We start from the raw sequence: 19,413 nt of genomic DNA, 5'->3' as shown, positions 1-19,413 counted from the left end.
TAAAAGAATGGTCCTCCATAGAGGAAAAGCATCGATTGCTATATTTGTGCTAGAGCTTTGATTTTGAAAACATGAAACAATTTTGTCAACGGTAGTAATAAAGCATATGCATCATGTAAATTATATCTTATAAGTTGCAAGCCTCATGCATAGTGTACTAATAGTGCCCGCACCTTGTCCTAATTAGCTTGGACTACCGGATCATCACAATGCATTGTTTTTACCAAGTGTCACAAAGGGGTACCTCTATGCCGCCTGTACAAAGGTCTAAGGAGAAAGCTCGCATTGGATTTCTCGCTATTGATTATTCTTCAACTTAGACATCCATACCGGGACAACATAGACAACAGATAATGGACTCCTCTTTTATGCATAAGCATATACCAACAATTAATAATTTTCTCATTTGAGATTTGAGGATTGTTGTCCAAAACTGAAACTTCCACCATGGAGCATGGCTTTAGTTAGCGGCCCAATGTTCTTCTCTAACATATGCATGCTTAACCATATGGTGGTAGATCTCTCTTACTTCAGACAAGACGGACATGCATAGCAACTCACATGAAATTCAACAATGAATAGTTGATGGCGTCCCCAGTGAACATGGTTATCGCACAACAAGCAACTTAATAAGAGATAAAGTGCATAATTACATATTCAATACCACAATAGTTTTTAAGCTATTTGTCCCATGAGCTATATATTGCAAAGGTGAATGATGGAATTTTAAAGGTAGCACTCAAGCAATTTACTTTGGAATGGCGGAAAATACCATGTAGTAGGTAGGTATGGTGGACACAAATGGCATAGTGGTTGGCTCAAGTATTTGGATGCATGAGAAGTATTCCCTCTCAATACAAGGTTTAGGCTAGCAAGGCTTATTTGAAACAAACACAAGGATGAACCGGTGCAGCAAAACTCACATAAAAGACATATTGAAAACATTATAAGACTCTACACCGTCTTCCTTGTTGTTCAAACTCAAAACTAGAAATTATCTAGACCTTAGAGAAACCAAATATGCAAACCAAATTTTAGCATGCTCTATGTATTTCTTCATTAATGGGTGCAAAGCATATGATGCAAGAGCTTAATCATGAGCACAACAATTGCCAAGTATCACATTACCCAAGACATTTATAGCAATTACTGCATGTATCATTTTCCAATTCCAACCATATAACAATTTAACGAAGGAGAAACTTCGCCATGAATACTATGAGTAGAAACCAAGGACATACTTGTCCATATGCTACAGCGGAGCGTGTCTCTCTCCCATAAAGTGAATGCTAGGATCCATTTTATTCAAACAGAACAGAAAACAAAAACAAACCGACGCTCCAAGAAAAAGCACATAAGATGTGATGGAATAAAAATATAGTTTCAGGGGAGGAACCTGATAATGTTGTCGATGAAGAAGGGGATGCCTTGGGCATCCCCAAGCTTAGACGCTTGAGTCTTCTTGATATATGCAGGGGTGAACCACCGGGTGCATCCCCAAGCTTAGAGCTTTCACTCTCCTTGATCATGTTGCATCATACTCCTCTCTTGATCCTTGAAAACTTCCTCCACACCAAACTCGAAACAATTCATTAGAGGGTTAGTGCACAATATAAATTGACATATTCAGAGGTGACACAATCATTCTTAACACTTCTGGACATTGCATAATGCTACTGGACATTAATGGATCAAAGAAATTCATCCAACATAGCGAAAGAGGCAATGCGAAATAAAAGGCAGAATCTGTCAAAACAGAACAGTTCGTATTGACGAATTTTAAAATGGCACCAGACTTGCTCAAATGAAAATTCTCAAATTGAATGAAAGTTGCGTACATATCTGAGGATCATGCACGTAAATTGGCTTAATTTTCTGAGCTACCTACAGGGAGGTGGACCCAGATTCGTGACAGCAAAGAAATCTGGAACTGTGCAGTAATCCAAATCTAGTACTTACTTTTCTATCAACGGCTTAACTTGGCACAACAAAACACAAAACTAAGATAAGGAGAGGTTGCTACAGTAGTAAACAACTTCCAAGACACAAAATAAAAACAAAGTACTGTAGGTAAAAACATGGGTTGTCTCCCATAAGCGCTTTTCTTTAACGCCTTTCAGCTAGGCGCAGAAAGTGTGTATCAAGTATTATCGAAGGGTGGTACTTCTACAGCGGGGTGTGGAGTTTTCTCAACTAGGCATAGTATATTGGATACATAAGTTTCAGCATCTCCCTTTTCATTAGTCTTAGGCGTGCTACTCTCATCAAACAAATTTTCAGGAACTAGCCAAGCATAGTTATTTTCTAATGCATCATTCATAGCTAAGAGCTTACATGGTATTGGTGCTTTTATCTCCCCTCCATCATCAATATTATTAGTGTATCTTATTCTATCCATATCCATCCTTTCAAGGAGACTAACAAAATTAGTAGGAGAACCAAGCATATTAAATTTAGCAAACACCTTTCTAGCTTCTCTTGCTAGACCACCAAATTCTCTAAGAAGGGTTTCTAATACAAAATCTTTCTTTTCCCCCTCTTCCATATCACCAAGTGTGAAAAACATGTGTTGGATTATAGGATTAAGATTAACAAATTTAGTTTCCAACAGGCGAACTAAATGCGCAGCAGCAATTTCATAAGTAGGCGCAAGGTCTACCAAGTGTCTATCTTCAAAATTTTCAATAGTACTAACATGATTGAAAAATTCTTCTATATTATTTCTCCCAACTATAGACCCACGTCCTACCGGTATGTTTTTTGTGGTAAAATTAAAAGGAAACATGATGAATAAAGTAAATGCAAGTAAACTAATTTTTTTGTGTTTTTGATATAGCAAACAAGATAGCAAATAAAGTAAAACTAGCAACTAATTTTTTTGTATTTTGATTTAGTGCAGCAAACAAAGTAGTAAATAAAACTAAGCAAGACAAAAACAAAGTAAAGAGATTGAGAAGTGGAGACTCCCCTTGCAGCGTGTCTTGATCTCCCCGGCAACGGCGCCAGAAATTTGTTGCTGGCGCGGAGTTGGCGTGGGAGTTAGAAATCTTTGTGGAGTAACTTTTCTTCAGATCCCCGGCAACGGCGCCAGAAATTTGCTTGATGCGTGTGGTTGGCACGTCCGTTGGGAACCCCAAGAGGAAGGTGTGATGCGCACAGCGGCAAGTTTCCCTCAGTAAGAAACCAAGGTTTAATCGGACCAGTAGGAGTCAAGAAGCACGTTGAACGTTGATGGCGGCGAGATGTAGTGCGGCGCAACACCAGTGATTCCGGCGCCAACGTGGAACCTGCACAACACAACCAAAGTACTTTGCCCCAACGAAACAGTGAGGTTGTCAATCTCACCGGCTTGCTGTAACAAAGAGTTAACCGTATTGTGTGGAAGATGATTGTTTGCAGAAAACAGTAGAACAAGTATTGCAGTAGATTGTATTTCAGTAAAGAGAATTGGACCGGGGTCCACAGTTCACTAGAGGTGTCTCTCCCATAAGACGAACAGCATGTTGGGTGAACAAATTACAGTTGGGCAATTGACAAATAAAGAGAGCATGACCATGCACATACATATCATGATGAGTATAGTGAGATTTAATTGAGCATTACGACAAAGTATATAGACCGTCATCCAACTGCATCTATGCCTAAAAAGTCCACCTTCAGGTTATCATCCGAACCCCCTCCAGTATTAAGTTGCTAACAACAGACAATTGCATTAAGTATGGTGCGTAATGTAACTAGTGACTACATCCTTGAACATAGCACTAATGTTTTATCCCTAGTGGCAACAGCACAACACAACCTTAGAACTTTCTCACATCGTCCTGTGTCAATGCAGGCATGAACCCACTATCGAGCATAAGTACTCCCTCTTGGAGTTAATAGCAAAAACTTGGCCAGAGTATCTACTAGTAACGGAGAGCATGCAAGATCATAAACAACACATAGCATAACTTTGATAATCAACATAACAAGTATTCTCTATTTATCGGATCCCAACAAACGCAACATATAGAATTACAGATAGATGATCTTGATCATGTTAGGCAGCTCACAAGATCCGACAATGATAGCACAATGGGGAGAAGACAACCATCTAGCTACTGCTATGGACCCATAGTCCAGGGGTAGACTACTCACACATCACACCGGAGGCGACCATGGCGGCGTAGAGTCCTCCGGGAGATGATTCCCCTCTCCGGCAGGGTGCCGGAGGCGATCTCCTGGATCCCCCGAGATGGGATCGGCGTTGGCGGCGTCTCTGGAAGGTTTTCCGTATCGTGGCTCTCGGTACTGGGGGTTTCGTCACGGAGACTTTTTATAGGCGGAAGGGCAGGTCAAGAGGCGGCACGGGGGCCCCACACCACAGGGCCGCGCGGCCAAGGGGGGGCCGCGCCGCCCTAGGGTGTGGCCCCTCCGTGGCCCCTCTTCGTCTCTCCTTCGGACTTCTGGAAGCTTCGTGAGAAAATAGGCCCCTGGGCTTTAATTTCGTTCAATTTCGAGAATATTTCCTTACTAGGATTTCTGAAACCAAAAACAGCAGAAAACAGCAACTGGCACTTCTGCATCTTGTTAATAGGTTAGTTCCAGAAAATGCACGAATATGACATAAAGTGTGCATAAAACATGTAGATAACATCAATAATGTGGCATGGAACATAAGAAATTATCGATACGTCGGAGACGTATCATGGCTCTCCCCCTTCTTCTTGCTAGCATCGTCCATGGTGAGGATAGGCCATGTTGGCGCGTCCTCATAGTCGCCGGCGCACACGGTTGTTGCCTGCATAGGCTGGGTGGAGAACAGTCGTGCGGCATCGATGTCCTCCGCATCTTGCGTCGGTTCCCACTCATTATGCGACCCTGTCCCGGCCCTGGCAAAGCCAACAAAGCCGCTGTCGTAGATCATGGCCTCGATGTCGCTGTCATACCGTCCCTTCGAATAGGCATACGAATCACCAGATGCATGGCACACGGTAGTCGCACAAAGTGAGTGAGCTTACCGTACCGGGTCGTCCATCGTCGGGACAGATGGTGCCATTTCCTCAAACAGGCTACGGGGCACCAGCATGCTCTCCTTCGGCACCTGATGCATCTTGTGTGTCGCGCCCAGGCACGAGTCACCGCTTCTCGGCGTCCGGTTGAGGTTGGGAACCGGCGCCCCGTTGAACTGCACCGGCGCCACGCCGGAGGCGAACCGCGACGTTGAGTGGACCTATAAGGCAGTGGGCATTTTAGGACACAACTGGCAACTTACCGAGCTCACCGACAAGGCTGAAGGAGCGACGCCGGTGATCCCATCTCGCTTGACGAGCATGTAGGCCGCCGCTAAGCTCGGATGGAGGCCTACTTGTGCGGCACTGACTTTCAGCTGCATCTGCCACGCCAACTGGCTGGCCTCCAGGGCGACAACCGCTGCATTCCTCTCCTTCTAGTTCTTTCGCCGGCCACGACGCTTCGCGGCCTCGACGCCTTTCTCCTCCTTCGGCTTAGCGTCCCGGCCGCCGGTGGCGGGACGCTTTGCTTCCGCCGGAGCTGCGGGCTCCATTGTGGCTATGGTCGTCGCTATGGGGGAGTTTGGGACAGCGGCGGGTGCGAGGCTTACCTCGGAATCCATGGTGGTGGCTGCGGCGGTGAGGACGTCCATCGCTTCTGGACTGCTGACGCCGGTCTACTTTAATTTTTCGCACGGAGAATGGCCACTAGCGGGAATATTATCTGCCTCCCTACTACTGGTGCGCGGGTTCTACGTGAGTTTCGGCGGACACTCGGCGACGCAAACCTAGCGCATATTCGGACCAGGCTTGCGTGATCACTTTGTGTCACCCCGCTGGAGCAGACCCCAGACGTATTTTCGGTCACGAATGACGCAAACGATCGCTTAGCGTCCGTCTGCATCGTCCCGTTGGAGATGCCCTTACTCTGCAGCGTAAAATTAATGGATCGACCGTTCTTTTCCGGAGTGGTTGGAGAACCGTCGAATGCTTGAATGAATCTTCAGAGATCCCGACACTTCACGCGATGTGATCTTCGCTTTTCCGGTGAGATTCTAGCACATCCCAGATCAGATGCCAAGTCTCGTCGACACTCTTTGGTGCGTTCGTGCTGCCTTAATAAACGGACGCCCCTCACCACTGCAGTCGCCATCGCATTCTCGTCGCCGGGGTCCGGAGACGATTTTGCCGACGGGAGACCGTGCCTACACAAGGAGAAGGAAGAAGCATCCTGTTTTTGATAGGGGAGAAAACTTGAAGAAAGCAGCACATGCGCTCTGCGTACCTTCACCTTTTTTATGTTTTCTTTTCCATATCTTTTAAATTATATAATATTTCGATTTGTTTTTTTGCAAGTCACTACAAATAACAAATAGAATGGGGGGGGGGGGATAGTTTGGATTTTCTTCAATTTTAAATTTCAATTTTTAAAAAAACTCAAAATAAAATCTTGAAATATATATAGATAATGACATAAAAAATCAGAAATATTTTCCCACATTCTAGTTGTTATTCTTAAGTGATCTGCAAATTTTCCAGTTGAAAGATTGTGTGGTGTGAGAGATACAATGAGAAGTTGTTTGAGAGAGGAACAAAAAGAACTAGCACAGATCTTGATGCACTATAGGCAGCGTGGATACGGGTGCGCACTGAGTACCTGCTCAGAAAGTCCTCTCTCTACTTTGATAGTGATTGGCGTTGTTTCACCTTATGCGGGAAGGGAAGGGAAAGCAAGTTTCCGGCCAAATTACCTAGTTCCCCAAAATATCCCAAAGAAACAAGTAGTAGTGCAAGTTTCTAAAAACAGTTAGAAAAGCTATATTATTTCCCCTAGGTTTCTCAATTTCTTTTTTATTTTCTTGCGTATATGGGTAAGTTTCCATCCCATCCGGGCTCCCACCAAGGGTGACCTCGGCAATGGAAAAACATCTTCCTTCTAGCATGACAGCTGGTGTAACCGAGGCCCCCTTCGGCTTTGAGCACATGATCTTTGCAAGATTGCAACTAGGAAGAATCGTTGCTTCGCAAAGAAGATCAAAGACGATAACGTTGACCAACGAAGGAATCTACACCGCGAGCTCCGCGTACCATACACAATTCCTTGGTTACCACCCTTGTTTCCTCGCTCTGAAAATATGGAATGTGTTTGCCAAACTGTTCGCTTGGTTGGCCCTCCACGGAAAGCTGTTGACAACTGATATGTTAGCCATCAGAGGCTAAGCCTATTTTCCAGCTATACCTAAGTGCCCCAAAAACGGCAAGCCACCTAGGTAAAGACTGTCCTTTCACCACGGCTGTTTGAAACCTCTTCCAGTCTTGGGACGACATTGACAATTATGTGCACGGGCAAAATTTTCCTAGCATCTTAAAGTGGTGGGACAAACTCATTGAGGGGAAGCTAAGGAAGGGGGCGCCTTCTCTACGTCTTATGGAACATTTGAAGAAAAAAAAGGAATCGTCAGGTCTTCACGGGCCGTAGGCTCACGTTTATTGGGGTGGCAATGATTTCCAAAGATGACAATATGCAACGCGAGCGAGCTTTCACAGTCTACGCGCCGGCTATCCCAGGTGGTCCAGATTAGTGCATTCATCATCTAGCTTTGCTTGGTTTTGGCATGTTCCATTCAAAAACAAGCCCTCTCGTGCTTGTATGGGTTTCTCTTTTCTATATAAAAATGCATTGGTCGTGCCGATTGCTCAACAACAAAAAAATTCTTCATGTTGGTTTATTTCGTGTATGCATCTTTGTACAAACACACCGTCGACACGAGCACAAACGCAAGCAATATCAACCGCGGCCAATCAATCACTCGCTTATGTCATGTGGCTTGCGGGGCGGCAGGTTCATGTACTTGTAGGTGGTGAACCCGCCGTCCACCACCAGGTTCTGGCCGGACACGTACTTGGCATCATCGGACGCGAGGTACACGGCCGCCCTGGCCACATCCGCATCCTCGCACGTCGCGCCCTTGAGCTCACCGAGCCCCCTGATGATAGCGGCCAGCTGCGCCTCATCCGCGCCACGGAATATCTGCGAGAACTGCTCCACCACCATCGGCGTCGGCACGGCGTGCGGCGATATGCAGTTGATCCGGACGCCGTGGCGCGACAGCTCGGCGGCGGAGGTCTTGACGAGCCCGGCGACGGCGAGCTTGGACACCGCGTAGGGATAGCTTCCGAGGCCGCCTAGGATGCCGCTGATGCTCGCCATGCAGAGGATGGAGCCGCGGCCGGCCGGCGCCATCACACGCGTCGCGTGCTTGATCCCCGCCAGGGTGCCACGCACGTTCACGGCCATCACGCGGTCGAACTCGCCCAGGTCCAGGCTGGCCATCTCCGACGTGCCGGACAGCGCGCCGACGATGCCGGCGTTGTTGAACATGACGTCCAGCCGGCCGTGCCTTGCGACGGTGGCGTCCACGGCCCCGGCGACGCTGTCCTCGACGGTGACGTCGCAGTGGACGAAATGGGCTTGCGGGCCCAGCTCTTGGGCCGTCTGGACGCCCAGAGCGGAGTTCACGTCCGCGATGACTACGGACGCGCCCTCCTGGATGAACTCGTGGGCCGTGGCCTTGCCGAGCCCACTTGCTCCTCCTGTTACAAGCGCTATCTTCCCTTCCAGTCTGCACAAAAAAATAGATGTCCTCCGTCTGTCAGTATTCGGAAGTGGCAGCGAACCCAGCAGAACGAAAGTCGGAAGATATATTGTTCGTCTAAAGAAAGTTGCGATTTGTCAAGATTCGTGGATTTAACTTTTCATCTTCCTTAGTTACAGGTGTTTGTGGTGCTTATGTGTGCAGATCTGATACGTCACCGACAGTTTTGTCAATGATGGTATTCGGATGAGGGAACAGTCCATCAGAAACAAATCCATTCGACAGGAGGGCCAAGAGCACTGGTCAAAACTGAAAAACATTCTCAGTGTTGGTGACACACGTACTCCCTCCGATCCTATTTAACCGACGCACGGTTGTGAACCGAGGTAGCAATACAAACTAGCAGACCTCTCTCCCATTTCTTCAGATATGTGTCGGTTACTTTCTCTCTCATTCCATACTTTAGTTGTAAACTTAAAAGTCTATAGCTTTTAAACCAAAAGTTTATTCGAAATCTGTTTGAATATTTGCATCCCTAGTAAAAGATAGCTGCAAAAAAAGGCAATACTGAATATACTTTGATAATTTTTGAAAGTCGACTTTTGAAACTTGGTGAAACTTTACTTTAAAACAATCGAGTTTTATTTTGTCAAAATATCCGTGAAGTTTCGGTAGAAAACTCGTAATGTTTTGGTTGTAAAAAAAATCTGCATGTAAATGTTGTATATGAGTATTTTTGTCAGAAATTTATCTCTTTGTATTTCCAAAAGGCAGCGTATTTTCAAGTAAATTTCTGACGCACAATCTAGATGTATATATATCTAGCTATGTATTTATTTGCATAATTTTTGGAGATTGGAATATGCGTTTTTCAAAAAAATCAAAAAAACAAGCTTACTGCCTTACTGGTGCTCAAGGACACCGATGAGTTTTCGGATTTCGTGCACGCTATATAGCATACACGTCTAAGAAAACACTCTCCGACATTAAGGGCTGATTTGATTTATAAGATTTGCATAGGAATTGTGTAGGATTTGATTACTATGGAAAAAAATTCTATACATGTTCTTTGGTTCATAGGAACATATCCTATAGAAATCTTGTAGTGTAATTCATATAGCAAAAAAGCATTGGCTCATACCTCATGAAAAAAAATCTTTGCTACAATCAAACACACTTCATCTTCCTATAAGATTCAAATAGATATGCCATTCTAATCATATGCCTTTCATTTTTCGATAAAGATCATATGCCTTTCATATTTCTATACTTTTCCTATCTTTTAAATCAAAGGAGACCGGGATCTGATCATGGCATAGTGGTTGCGCATGTATTGGGTTGGGGAGTCAACGCTGGATAGGCAATGATTGAACGGGAAGATTCTTGCTGGCTAATACTCTGGCAACACTATCGCTGGCTTGCTTGCTGGAATCTACAAGATCACATGCCGCCAAGGCGGCAGCTCCATCTACCATCTTCTAGACACCATGGATGTGAGATCTCATATGACTACACATGATGACAAGGAAAAGTTTGCCCTTGTGTGCGCCAGCTCGCCAACAAATGCAAGCAAGATTGCAAATTAAAGGCTTAAGTGACTTCTATACCAAGGCAGGCCAGTAGCTTTACCTTCCCTTCTTCGCTGCCGACGCCCCCAACAATTCCGGCGCTGCAACTTCGGCCATATCCCGGATGATCGCCTCACTACAGAAGAGAACAAGAAACAATTTAGCGGATCAGTGACACAAAAAGTATATGCATCCACGTACCCTATAACCTATGGGACAGATCGATCCGTTCAAGTGCACTTGTAGACTTTGTTAGAAAACTCCACAGGGATTTTTGCTAGGTACCTTTTAGGCAGGGACATACTATGAACAGAACAGTCACAGAGATGCCATGTACGAAGCAAGCAAGAGAGCAGACTGTAACTACCCGAGAGAACTTAGAGACTAGTGGAGAAATACCTAGTTTTCGCCGACGAGACGGAGCAGATTGCGCCCTTGCTCATGAGGAGGGTGGGAGGGAGGGACAGAACAGATAAGTGCTGGTGGTTGCTCCTTGTCCTCTGAATGCTATGATGGTGGTGTGCTTTGACATTCTGAATTTAAACAGGGAAGACCTTCCCGGTCTCATCCCCTCCATTCAGCCAACTACCTTTCTCTTTTTCCCTCTCTGTCTCCCTCTAGAAAATTTGACTTTCGTCTCACTTTATAGGCAAAGCAAAATACTAATCGACTCAAACAAGGTTCGGAAAAGAAAAAAAAACTTCCCTCTCTGTATTTCTCTCATGCTGTGGAAACAATTTGGGAAATTTTTATTTGTTACTAAGATAAGTTTTGTAATACCGTAATCTGGCGAGGAATTTCCCGAAGTTTACAATTGTTCAAAATCACGCACACTTGAGCCCATGTTCACAAATGTGTAATATTCCATCATCTTCGGGATCAACCATACGACAAAAACTCTCCTAGTACCAGAAACTGTTGAAGACAAACGCCATAATATTTTACCTAACATATATATGAAGGTATCCATATCTACAATGTCGAAAAAGCTACAGCAATACGAAAGTATACTACATGATGGTCTTCAAAAATTTATTTGGGATTGTAGATGTCCAAATTGTTTTGCATACTTTTGTATTATTGTACGTATTTGGTATTGTGGATGTGAATATTTTTCTCTATATACTATACTTGGTCAAAGTTGATGAAGTTGGACTTTGACAAAAACTAATATACACTACATTTGACATAGAGGGAGAAAGAGAGGTCATTGGTTGAATGCAAATTGCAAAGGGGGTAACATTGTTTTCACTAATGTGCAGCTTCAAAATTTTGCAAGCATTCATGTTTATTGGCATAAAGTAACAATAGCATTGCCTTGGACTAGAATTTTGTTAGCTAATTATAAAGACCCCATAAGATGTACTCCCTCTGTTCTAAAATAAGTGTCATAACTTTATACATCCGAATCTAGATAAAGTTATGACACTTACTTTAGAACGGAGAGAGTATACTTTACTAGTAATCAGGGGCTGGCCAAGGATCGACTAACACCCATGGCTACATGGTGGGCTATATGGGTTAAGCCATGTCATCCCTATGATTTTTGGTTTTAGGTTGACGCTCGAGTTGCGCTAGGCCTGAGTCCACCCCTAATAGTAACAGAACAATTTTGTTTTGCCTCTCAACCACCTTATTAGTTGAATGATTCATCATAAACGCAATAATTATGTTCAATCAATAGACCCTAATTTCCTATTGGTTGCCCTTTGCGACCCCATTGTAGCTTCGCTCTCCTCACGCGTAATGGGTCTGCGCCATTTAGTCTTGTTTTGTCGTTGGCGAGTGCCTACTGGGTTCTTCTTCATTTTTGTCTGTTGTTTTTTGTTGGTTTCTTTGGATTTTTTTTGTTCCTTTGGTTTTCTTTTTTGTTATTTGCAAATTTCTCTTTCCCCCTTCTTTTATTATCCAATTTCTTAAATATATACATGCATTTTTTAGAAATAAAAAACTTAAACTTTATACACACTATGAAAGTTTTTTATGCATGAATATTATCATATGTTGAACCACTTTTCTAGATCATGAATATTTATTTAGATACATGTAATATATATAGTTATAGACACATATGAACATCTACTTCGACATATGTAAACATATCTTATTACAATACACATCTTTTAGTATAAAATTAAAATTGTAGGGAATTACAAAAAAAAAATGTACCTCTTAATGGGGGATCCAAATACGGCACATTCAACACGTGTTGTGGTCAATAGTAGCTCAACTCATGTAAGACCATAGAGGTATGTATGTATTCAGCCCGATCCATATTAAGTGTTGCTGATTTAGTGCAACTTTTGTACTAAATCAGCGGCACTTAAAATGGATCAGAGGTAGTACCTAATTTCCAGGGCCTTCGCCTCCATGTTCTGTTTTTTTTTAGAGAGCAACCTCCATGTTCTGGTGGTCATGGATGAGAGCTTCTGCTTATTTCATCTTTGAGAACCGGGAAGAATGAACGGTTTAATGCTGGGCCACCAGAGTTAAGTGATGAAATAGCTGCAGGCCCAGTTGTTCAACACCACGAGCACGCCGCCAAGACTTATCCCCTCGCGGTTACCTTCCCGCCACAGCTTTGCCCCCCGCCTCTCGACCCGCACACACGGACACCGGCCGCGGCGGCAGCAGCAGCAGCGGAATCAAGCATGTGGTCGGGAGCGGCAGCCGCCGCGGCGGCGGCGCGCGCGGTGTCCCCGCCGCTCCACGCCCCGTCTCTGTCCGGACGACGTGGCGCGGGACGGCCGTCGACGGTGTCGGTGCGCTCGGCCGGCGGGCTGATGGACTTCGTGGGCGGCGACCTGGTGAAGCCGGACCTGGGGCGGTGGCTGGACGACGTGGAGGAGCACAAGGCGCTGGCCATCTACCCGCCGCACGAGGGCGGCTACGAGGGCCGCTACCTGAACCGCCTCCGGTACCAGGGGTACTACTTCCTCGACATGTCCGCGCGCGGCCTCGGCGACCCCGAGTCCACCCTCACCAAGATCCACCCCGTCTGCCCGGTACGCCGGCCTGCAAATCGATGAGCCGATCCATCTCTCCTTTGATGTGTGTGCCCCCGCGCGCCTGACTGGATTTCGTGCTGCTGCAGCCTAGCCTCGGGAGGCAGCCGGTGGCGAGGTGGTACTTCCCGCCGGAGGTGGACTACAGGCTCAGCCTGCTGCACCCTGACGCCAAAGGGCTCGTCGTTTGGGTCCTCGAAGCCAAGGTTTCTCGCTGTTCTGAGCTCATCAATTTGTTCATGACATACATCTTACTGAATGTGACATTTGCGTGTGTTCCATTTTCAGGTTCTGTCCAAGGCTGAGCTGCAGTTCCTGGCTATGCTTCCAGACCTGCGCCCCAAAGTCAGGGTGATCGCCGAATGTGGCAACTGGTACGGAAATATCTGCCTGAAATCTCACTGAAAGAACGGAGGCGTTTGTTCGCCTGAATAACTTTTGATCCGTCTTGATGCAGGAGAAAATTTACTTGGAAACCACTGAAGCAAATATCAGGCCTCGAGCCTGATCCGGACGCGGAGGAATAAACTACCTTCATCCGGCAACTACCTCGTCTCATCTCTCGCCTTACAATCTGTTTTCAGCTTTGTACTAAGGAGGGCAAGCAAGGATGTACATACGTATACAGTTGAAGTTTGGCTCAAATTCAATACTAGAATCATCAATCATGTAAAACCTTTCGAATATACAGATCCAACAAATCATATATGCAAGGTTACATACGTCCCGTTACAGAGTAAGAGAGGCCTTATCTTCAGATCCATTGGATGTTTGCATGGCCAGCACAGCGCGGTAAAATGTTCAGCGCCGTAGGTACACGAGGTCGGTCCTGAGCAGAAACGGGTAGCCGATCCCTCGCCTCTTGGAAGGGAACAGCACAAAGAGGAGGCTCACCACGAAGCCGATCACCAGCGGTACGGTGTTCACCACCTTCCTGGGCACCTCGGGGTAGTAGCACCGGACGATGTCATGGTGTGAGGCGGCGAAGGTAACGAATGCCACCAGTGATAGCGTGGTGTAGAACATGTCCGACCACCGCAGCCTGTACTTCTCCGGCTCCCTTGGCGCCTTTCGACCACCACAGAACGTCGTGATGCCTGTCGGGGTGGCCACGCCATAGCGGAGGCGACCCGTGGCAGAGCGGAAGCTGTCGGTGAGCGTGAAGAAGACGCAGGAGGTGGCGCAGAGCAGCACGAACGCGGCGGTCAGGACGTGGTTGATGCGCGTGCACTTGCCATCGTCGGTGACGAGAGGGGCAAAGATGGCGAAGGCCAGGATGGTCGCCGTTGGGAGGAGGACGTTGAGCCGTGCCGTGCCGCTCAGCACGAAGTTCATGACCAGGATGAAGCTCGAGGTGTCATCGGCGTCATCATCGTCCTCGTGTTGGTGTGGTTCGCTGCCGTCTTTGTTGGCTTGTTGCTCGATGAGCACCTTGTATTCCTCTCCCTCAGCCATTGACGATAATGTGTGTGCAAGAGCGTGTGAGATGGCTGGGATGATGAGACGAGGAGATGACGAGGTTAATTAAGTAGAGTGCTATAATGAACAAGAGCAGAAAAGAATCTGGCTTTCGGTATTCATGGCTTTGCACACGGAAGAAAGCATAACTTTCGAGGTGCAGCATGCAAGGCAAGCGGAGCATTGCCATCACACGCAAGCAAAGAACATTGCCATCACTTCACCACATATGTACTGACTTTGAGAAAACAATGTGTAGATTCAACAAGGGAAAGGAAGCAAATGGTTCTCGAGTGTATGTGCTTAGGATTCTTTCCCTCTTTCCCAGATACAACAGTCACAGATAATGGCCTGTATCAATCAGAGTGATTTACATGAAAAACTTCTGACTCTTATCCATTCTGGGTATCTCAAATATGTATAAGACTTATCCCCCAACACTCTACCTGTTCCTCAAAAATTACACGAGGATCCGAGCCTTTTCCTGTTTAGCACCCTATAGTACAATCTAAGAACTGGATGGAATGAAAGAATGTTGACCATGGTAAGGAGGATCACCAAGCATCTCACGTTTGTCAAAAATTATTCTGCTGCCCTTGGTGACCTCAGAGGGATGCCTTCGGCAGCAGATCTGAGAGGAATTCCTTCAGCCCCGTAGCCATTGTCATCTGTATGTCTAGAGATCCTGATTGGTAGAGTCGGTGGGAGACCTATGATACCAGAGAATTAGGCCTACTAAAATACAACCATGTGCAAACTAAAACAAGGGGGGAAAGCAACCATACCATCAACCATATCTTTAGTCTTATGAAGAAGGAATGTCCCAGAAAGGATGGTAACAAAACCGCACATCTCTGTCACAATTTGAGTTGGATTTTGGCGATCCCAGTCCTGCCAGCAAGTACATTAGTAGTTTGTAAATATTTGAGAGCACTGGTACTTGTTCAAGTTTAACACAATCATTTGTCGAGTACAAGCTTATGATAGATAAGTTGGACAGACTAAACAACTTGAAGCTAGACAGCATAAGTCATGATATATTTATATTGACCATGAAGCTCGAAATAGATGATGGAACATTGACTAATACTTGAAACAAGAAGGAATAATTAATAGATATACTGGAGGAACATTATGTAGCCAAACCGACAGCAGCCATATCAACTTACAACTTAAAAGATAACTATGAAGTTAAATCAATTTAAGCAGTCATTTCTAGAGGACAAGAACTGATAACTGGATTGACCTAGACTTAAGAAAAGTAACTCTGACTTAGATCATGCTAGGTGCCCTTGGTTTCAAGGGCGCAGTTTCAGACAACAAACTTTTAACCTACAAAATATTCTCATAGAGAAAATTGGTTGACAGTGATAGGTTTGGACTAAAATGTTGCCCTTTACCCTCAAGATCCCATAATCATTATGTCAACCTTTAGTAAGACACGACAAGATGACTGCCAAAAGGGATTTTAGTACAAAACAAAGCAAGAATTACTTTATCCACATTAAACTTCTAATTTAAACAAATAGACCAAGTAATGTCGCACATATAGCACCATCAAAGAACTAAAAAGCCAAATATGTTACCTTGAACATTATGACACTAGCCAGTATGGTTAGTGATGTAAACATTGTATAGTATATTGGTGAAACAACTGCAGTATTGAATGTGTCAAGAGCCTGCAAAAGCAAAAATAGTAGGTTGAATGATTTACAAAACACCAAGCCTAAGTTTATAACAAGCAGAATCAGGTACTTGAAATACTAATATTAATAACACACTGCTGCCCATTATGGCACATTAAAGACATGCGAGTACCATTTCATGCCTACCCTGAGTGGAACATGTGAGAATGTGTGATTCTTAAGAAACTTAGCAGATACTGAAGCATGATCACTAAGCAAGCGATTAAAAAAATCACCAACAGAGAGTATTATTACCTTGTTCAGATAGTTCATCTGTGTTAATATACATGCAACAACTACAACTGTGAACAGCCAAGTCTGTGGATAGATTAGCTGGTTCATCCCAGAAAATGTCAGTTTCAAGGCTATCCCAAGAGCTTTCACGCTCATGACCTGCCAGCACATAAAAAACAAAATTGGATCAAAATTAATCAACAGTATTACATGAACACACATGGTATTAATTGGTAACATGTGAACACATACCGACAGAGATCCAACAAGTGAACAGACACCAATATACACCATGATATGTGTCTGACCATACTTTGGGATGCAGCGGAATATGAGCACAAAAGTTGCAGCAAGCACGACAGTAGCATAAAATAGAAAGGCTGCAATACAAGCAAAACAACCTTAGTACTTGGTAAGATAAATGAAAAATGACGTTGCTAACCAGGGAAAGAAAGGAAAGTACCTGGTTCTGTAGCAAGATCCCACACTTCCGCGACAGACTCAATTTCACGCTCCTGAGGAGCATGAAGCACAATAGTTGTTGAGCCCACGACGCACAGAACACACCCTAGCATACCAAATATATGTAGCCTCTCTTTCAACATAATGTGTGCAAGAACAGCACTGTAAGAGAAATATGTTAGAACGAAGAATGAACATAGTGACTTCAAGAATTGTAAACGGCAGAAAACCTCAATATCTATCATCACGAGCCGTACTACTAGGTCTTACCTAATGATGACGCTAAGTGCACCAAGTGGCGTGACCAAGATAGCAGGAGCGAATGCATATGCCGCAAAGTTGGCAATTTCTCCAACAATCACTGAGAAACAGCACTGAATACAGTCAAGATCATATTGTTCAGTAGGAGCAGAACATGAAGATCTACTTGTATCATAGAGGCGCACTTACTTGTAATCATCCCTGCCCACCATAACGGTTCATACAAATAAGAGTAACCACCAACCCCTGCCATAAAATCCAATTAGCGTGCTGCGTGTCAGCGAGAACAAACTGCTTTCTGCTTACAAAATCACATAAACGGCGAGAACGAAATAGCTTAATAATTAAAGTGAAGAGAGGAAGCAAAAGTAGCAATTCACGCATCCAACAGGCCACTTTGGGCAATTGCTCCACACTACTTGCAGCCAAGAACAGCTCTCCAAAAGTCAATACAATAGAATGATAGTTTTTGCCGTTGTTTTAAAAGAGTAACTTACTAAGGCTTCTCCGCTAAATCGAACTACTTCATCCAAAATTAATGTGCCCAATTCAGTTAACTGGATCAACAATGATATTGACAACCAAACTATAACACATATCGAAACAAACACCGCGGAATGAGCGATGAGGATGCATCATCATGGCACCATTCACTATAATAAACTCCAAAATAGGAGAACTCCCCGGTCATCTAAATCTATGCTAACATCAACCGAATCTCTGAAACATTCACCCTGTCCCTAACTCCAATGCTAGGCCCGGAGTTCTCAAATCAAGTACAACTCGAACGGCGATATCGAGCATAATCAGACACTGGCATTGGCAAGCTCAGATCAGAGCGGCAACCAGAACACACAAGTAACACACGGATGAGGGACCAACAAGCAAATCAATGACGTCTGGATGGTAGGCAACGCAATTAGGTCACCTGCGCGGACGCCGGACGCGCCGGCCTTCCTGAGCCCCTTCTTCTTGACGATGAAGCTGGTGCCGATGAAGACGCTGGAGGAGAGCGCGAGCACCAGGCCCTTGATGTTGTCCGTGGACATCCCCGTGTACGACTCCACCCAGTTCCCTGCCCCCGAGCCAGCGGCCGCCGAAGTGGACGTTTCCGTCGCCATACTTGCAAGGCGGCGCCGAAATTCCCGGAAGCCCTTCGCTACGCCGCTAGATCGCGCGGCGGCGGCGAGGCGCGCGAGATCCCGATGCGGCGAGCGGTGGGGGGAGGTGTCGCGCGCGTGTGGGGGCCTCGGCTCGCCCCTCCGGCCGGGTCACTGCCGGCTCGCGCCGACGCTCCGCATTCGCGGTGATTTGGACTGTGGGTGAGGAGGGGTCGAGCGAACGCAGGCGACGGCGACGGCGACGCCGGCGAGGGGCAAGGGGAAGGATGCGCGAGTCGAGTCCACGCGTCGCGGATATGTTTCGGTTGGACTTGGCTAGCTAGCCGCCTAGCCGGTGCCTTGTTGGCTCGCCGCTCCGGTCTTGCTTAGCGTCGAGTTAACCGGCGTCTGGCCTCTGTTTGATTTGGTGCAAAACTGGCTTTGTGAAACTTTTGTTTGTTGTGAAAATAAATAGGAGACTCTGTATCTCTTTCTCTCTAAAAAAATAATAATTTAAAGTTTAAGATTCGGCTTCCTGAACAGTGGCTCCCTCCTCATTCAAATCTATTTTGGATCATCCGAACCTAGAGCTAAAGCTGTGGGATGGTACCCTAGAGCAATGCGTTCGGCATGCCCTCATAACATAGTGATGTGAAAACATCGAACACTAAAAGAATAATAGTTCTTATATTTGGTTATTTTTTACATTCTTCCCTTCTCCAACTTAACAAAAAATGATGTGTGATAGTGTGACACCTTTAAGGAGAATGCTAAGTCAAACATTATAAGAGGATGCATCCTTGCACCCCTAGGCTCGTTGTGATACAACTAGTGGCTGACCTAGAAACATAGTGATGTGAAAACATCGAACACTAAGAGAATAATGGTCATTATTTTGTTATTTTTTACATTATTTCCTTCTCCAACTAAACAAAAAATTGATGTGTGACACCTCTAAGGATAATGCTAAGTCAAACATTATAAGATGATGCATCCTTCCCCCCCCCCCCCCCCGCGTTATGATACATCTAGTGGCTGGCCTAGAAACTTCCG

At 45.3% G+C, this 19,413-nt stretch overlaps 4 protein-coding genes across 4 annotated transcripts; 1 reads left to right on the top strand and 3 right to left on the bottom strand.

The window, feature by feature from the left end:
• Nucleotides 1-7,703: 7,703 nt before the first annotated feature.
• On the bottom strand, nt 7,704-10,695 carry LOC127345182 (zerumbone synthase-like). The gene is made up of 3 exons (XM_051371618.1): nt 10,555-10,695; nt 10,217-10,291; nt 7,704-8,614 (listed from the first exon to the last, which is right to left on the bottom strand). The coding sequence occupies exons 1-3, from the start codon at nt 10,596-10,598 to the stop codon at nt 7,798-7,800; spliced, it is 936 nt and encodes a 311-aa protein (XP_051227578.1). The 5' UTR covers nt 10,599-10,695; the 3' UTR covers nt 7,704-7,797.
• Nucleotides 10,696-12,731: 2,036 nt separating this feature from the next.
• LOC127345185 (NAD(P)H-quinone oxidoreductase subunit N, chloroplastic) lies at nt 12,732-13,898 on the top strand. The gene is made up of 4 exons (XM_051371622.2): nt 12,732-13,160; nt 13,250-13,366; nt 13,449-13,534; nt 13,618-13,898. The coding sequence occupies exons 1-4, from the start codon at nt 12,807-12,809 to the stop codon at nt 13,685-13,687; spliced, it is 627 nt and encodes a 208-aa protein (XP_051227582.1). The 5' UTR covers nt 12,732-12,806; the 3' UTR covers nt 13,688-13,898.
• A 63-nt stretch (nt 13,899-13,961) lies between these two features.
• On the bottom strand, nt 13,962-14,820 carry LOC127345184 (protein DMP7-like). The gene has a single exon (XM_051371620.1). The coding sequence runs from the start codon at nt 14,613-14,615 to the stop codon at nt 13,962-13,964; it is 654 nt and encodes a 217-aa protein (XP_051227580.1). The 5' UTR covers nt 14,616-14,820.
• Nucleotides 14,821-14,904: 84 nt separating this feature from the next.
• LOC127345183 (probable magnesium transporter NIPA4) lies at nt 14,905-18,705 on the bottom strand. Its single transcript, XM_051371619.2, has 9 exons — nt 18,189-18,705; nt 17,450-17,506; nt 17,270-17,360; nt 17,001-17,161; nt 16,790-16,917; nt 16,559-16,696; nt 16,205-16,297; nt 15,404-15,509; nt 14,905-15,328 (listed from the first exon to the last, which is right to left on the bottom strand). Exons 1-9 carry the CDS (start codon nt 18,379-18,381, stop codon nt 15,201-15,203), a joined length of 1,095 nt encoding a protein of 364 aa, XP_051227579.1. The 5' UTR covers nt 18,382-18,705; the 3' UTR covers nt 14,905-15,200.
• Between the last annotated feature and the right edge of the window lie 708 nt (nt 18,706-19,413).

This window comes from Lolium perenne, chromosome 3 (genome assembly GCF_019359855.2).
Source record: "Lolium perenne isolate Kyuss_39 chromosome 3, Kyuss_2.0, whole genome shotgun sequence".
Lineage (NCBI taxonomy): Eukaryota > Viridiplantae > Streptophyta > Magnoliopsida > Poales > Poaceae > Lolium > Lolium perenne.
The sequence above is the reverse complement of the archived record's forward strand: the minus strand, read 5'-3'. Positions and strand labels throughout refer to the sequence as shown.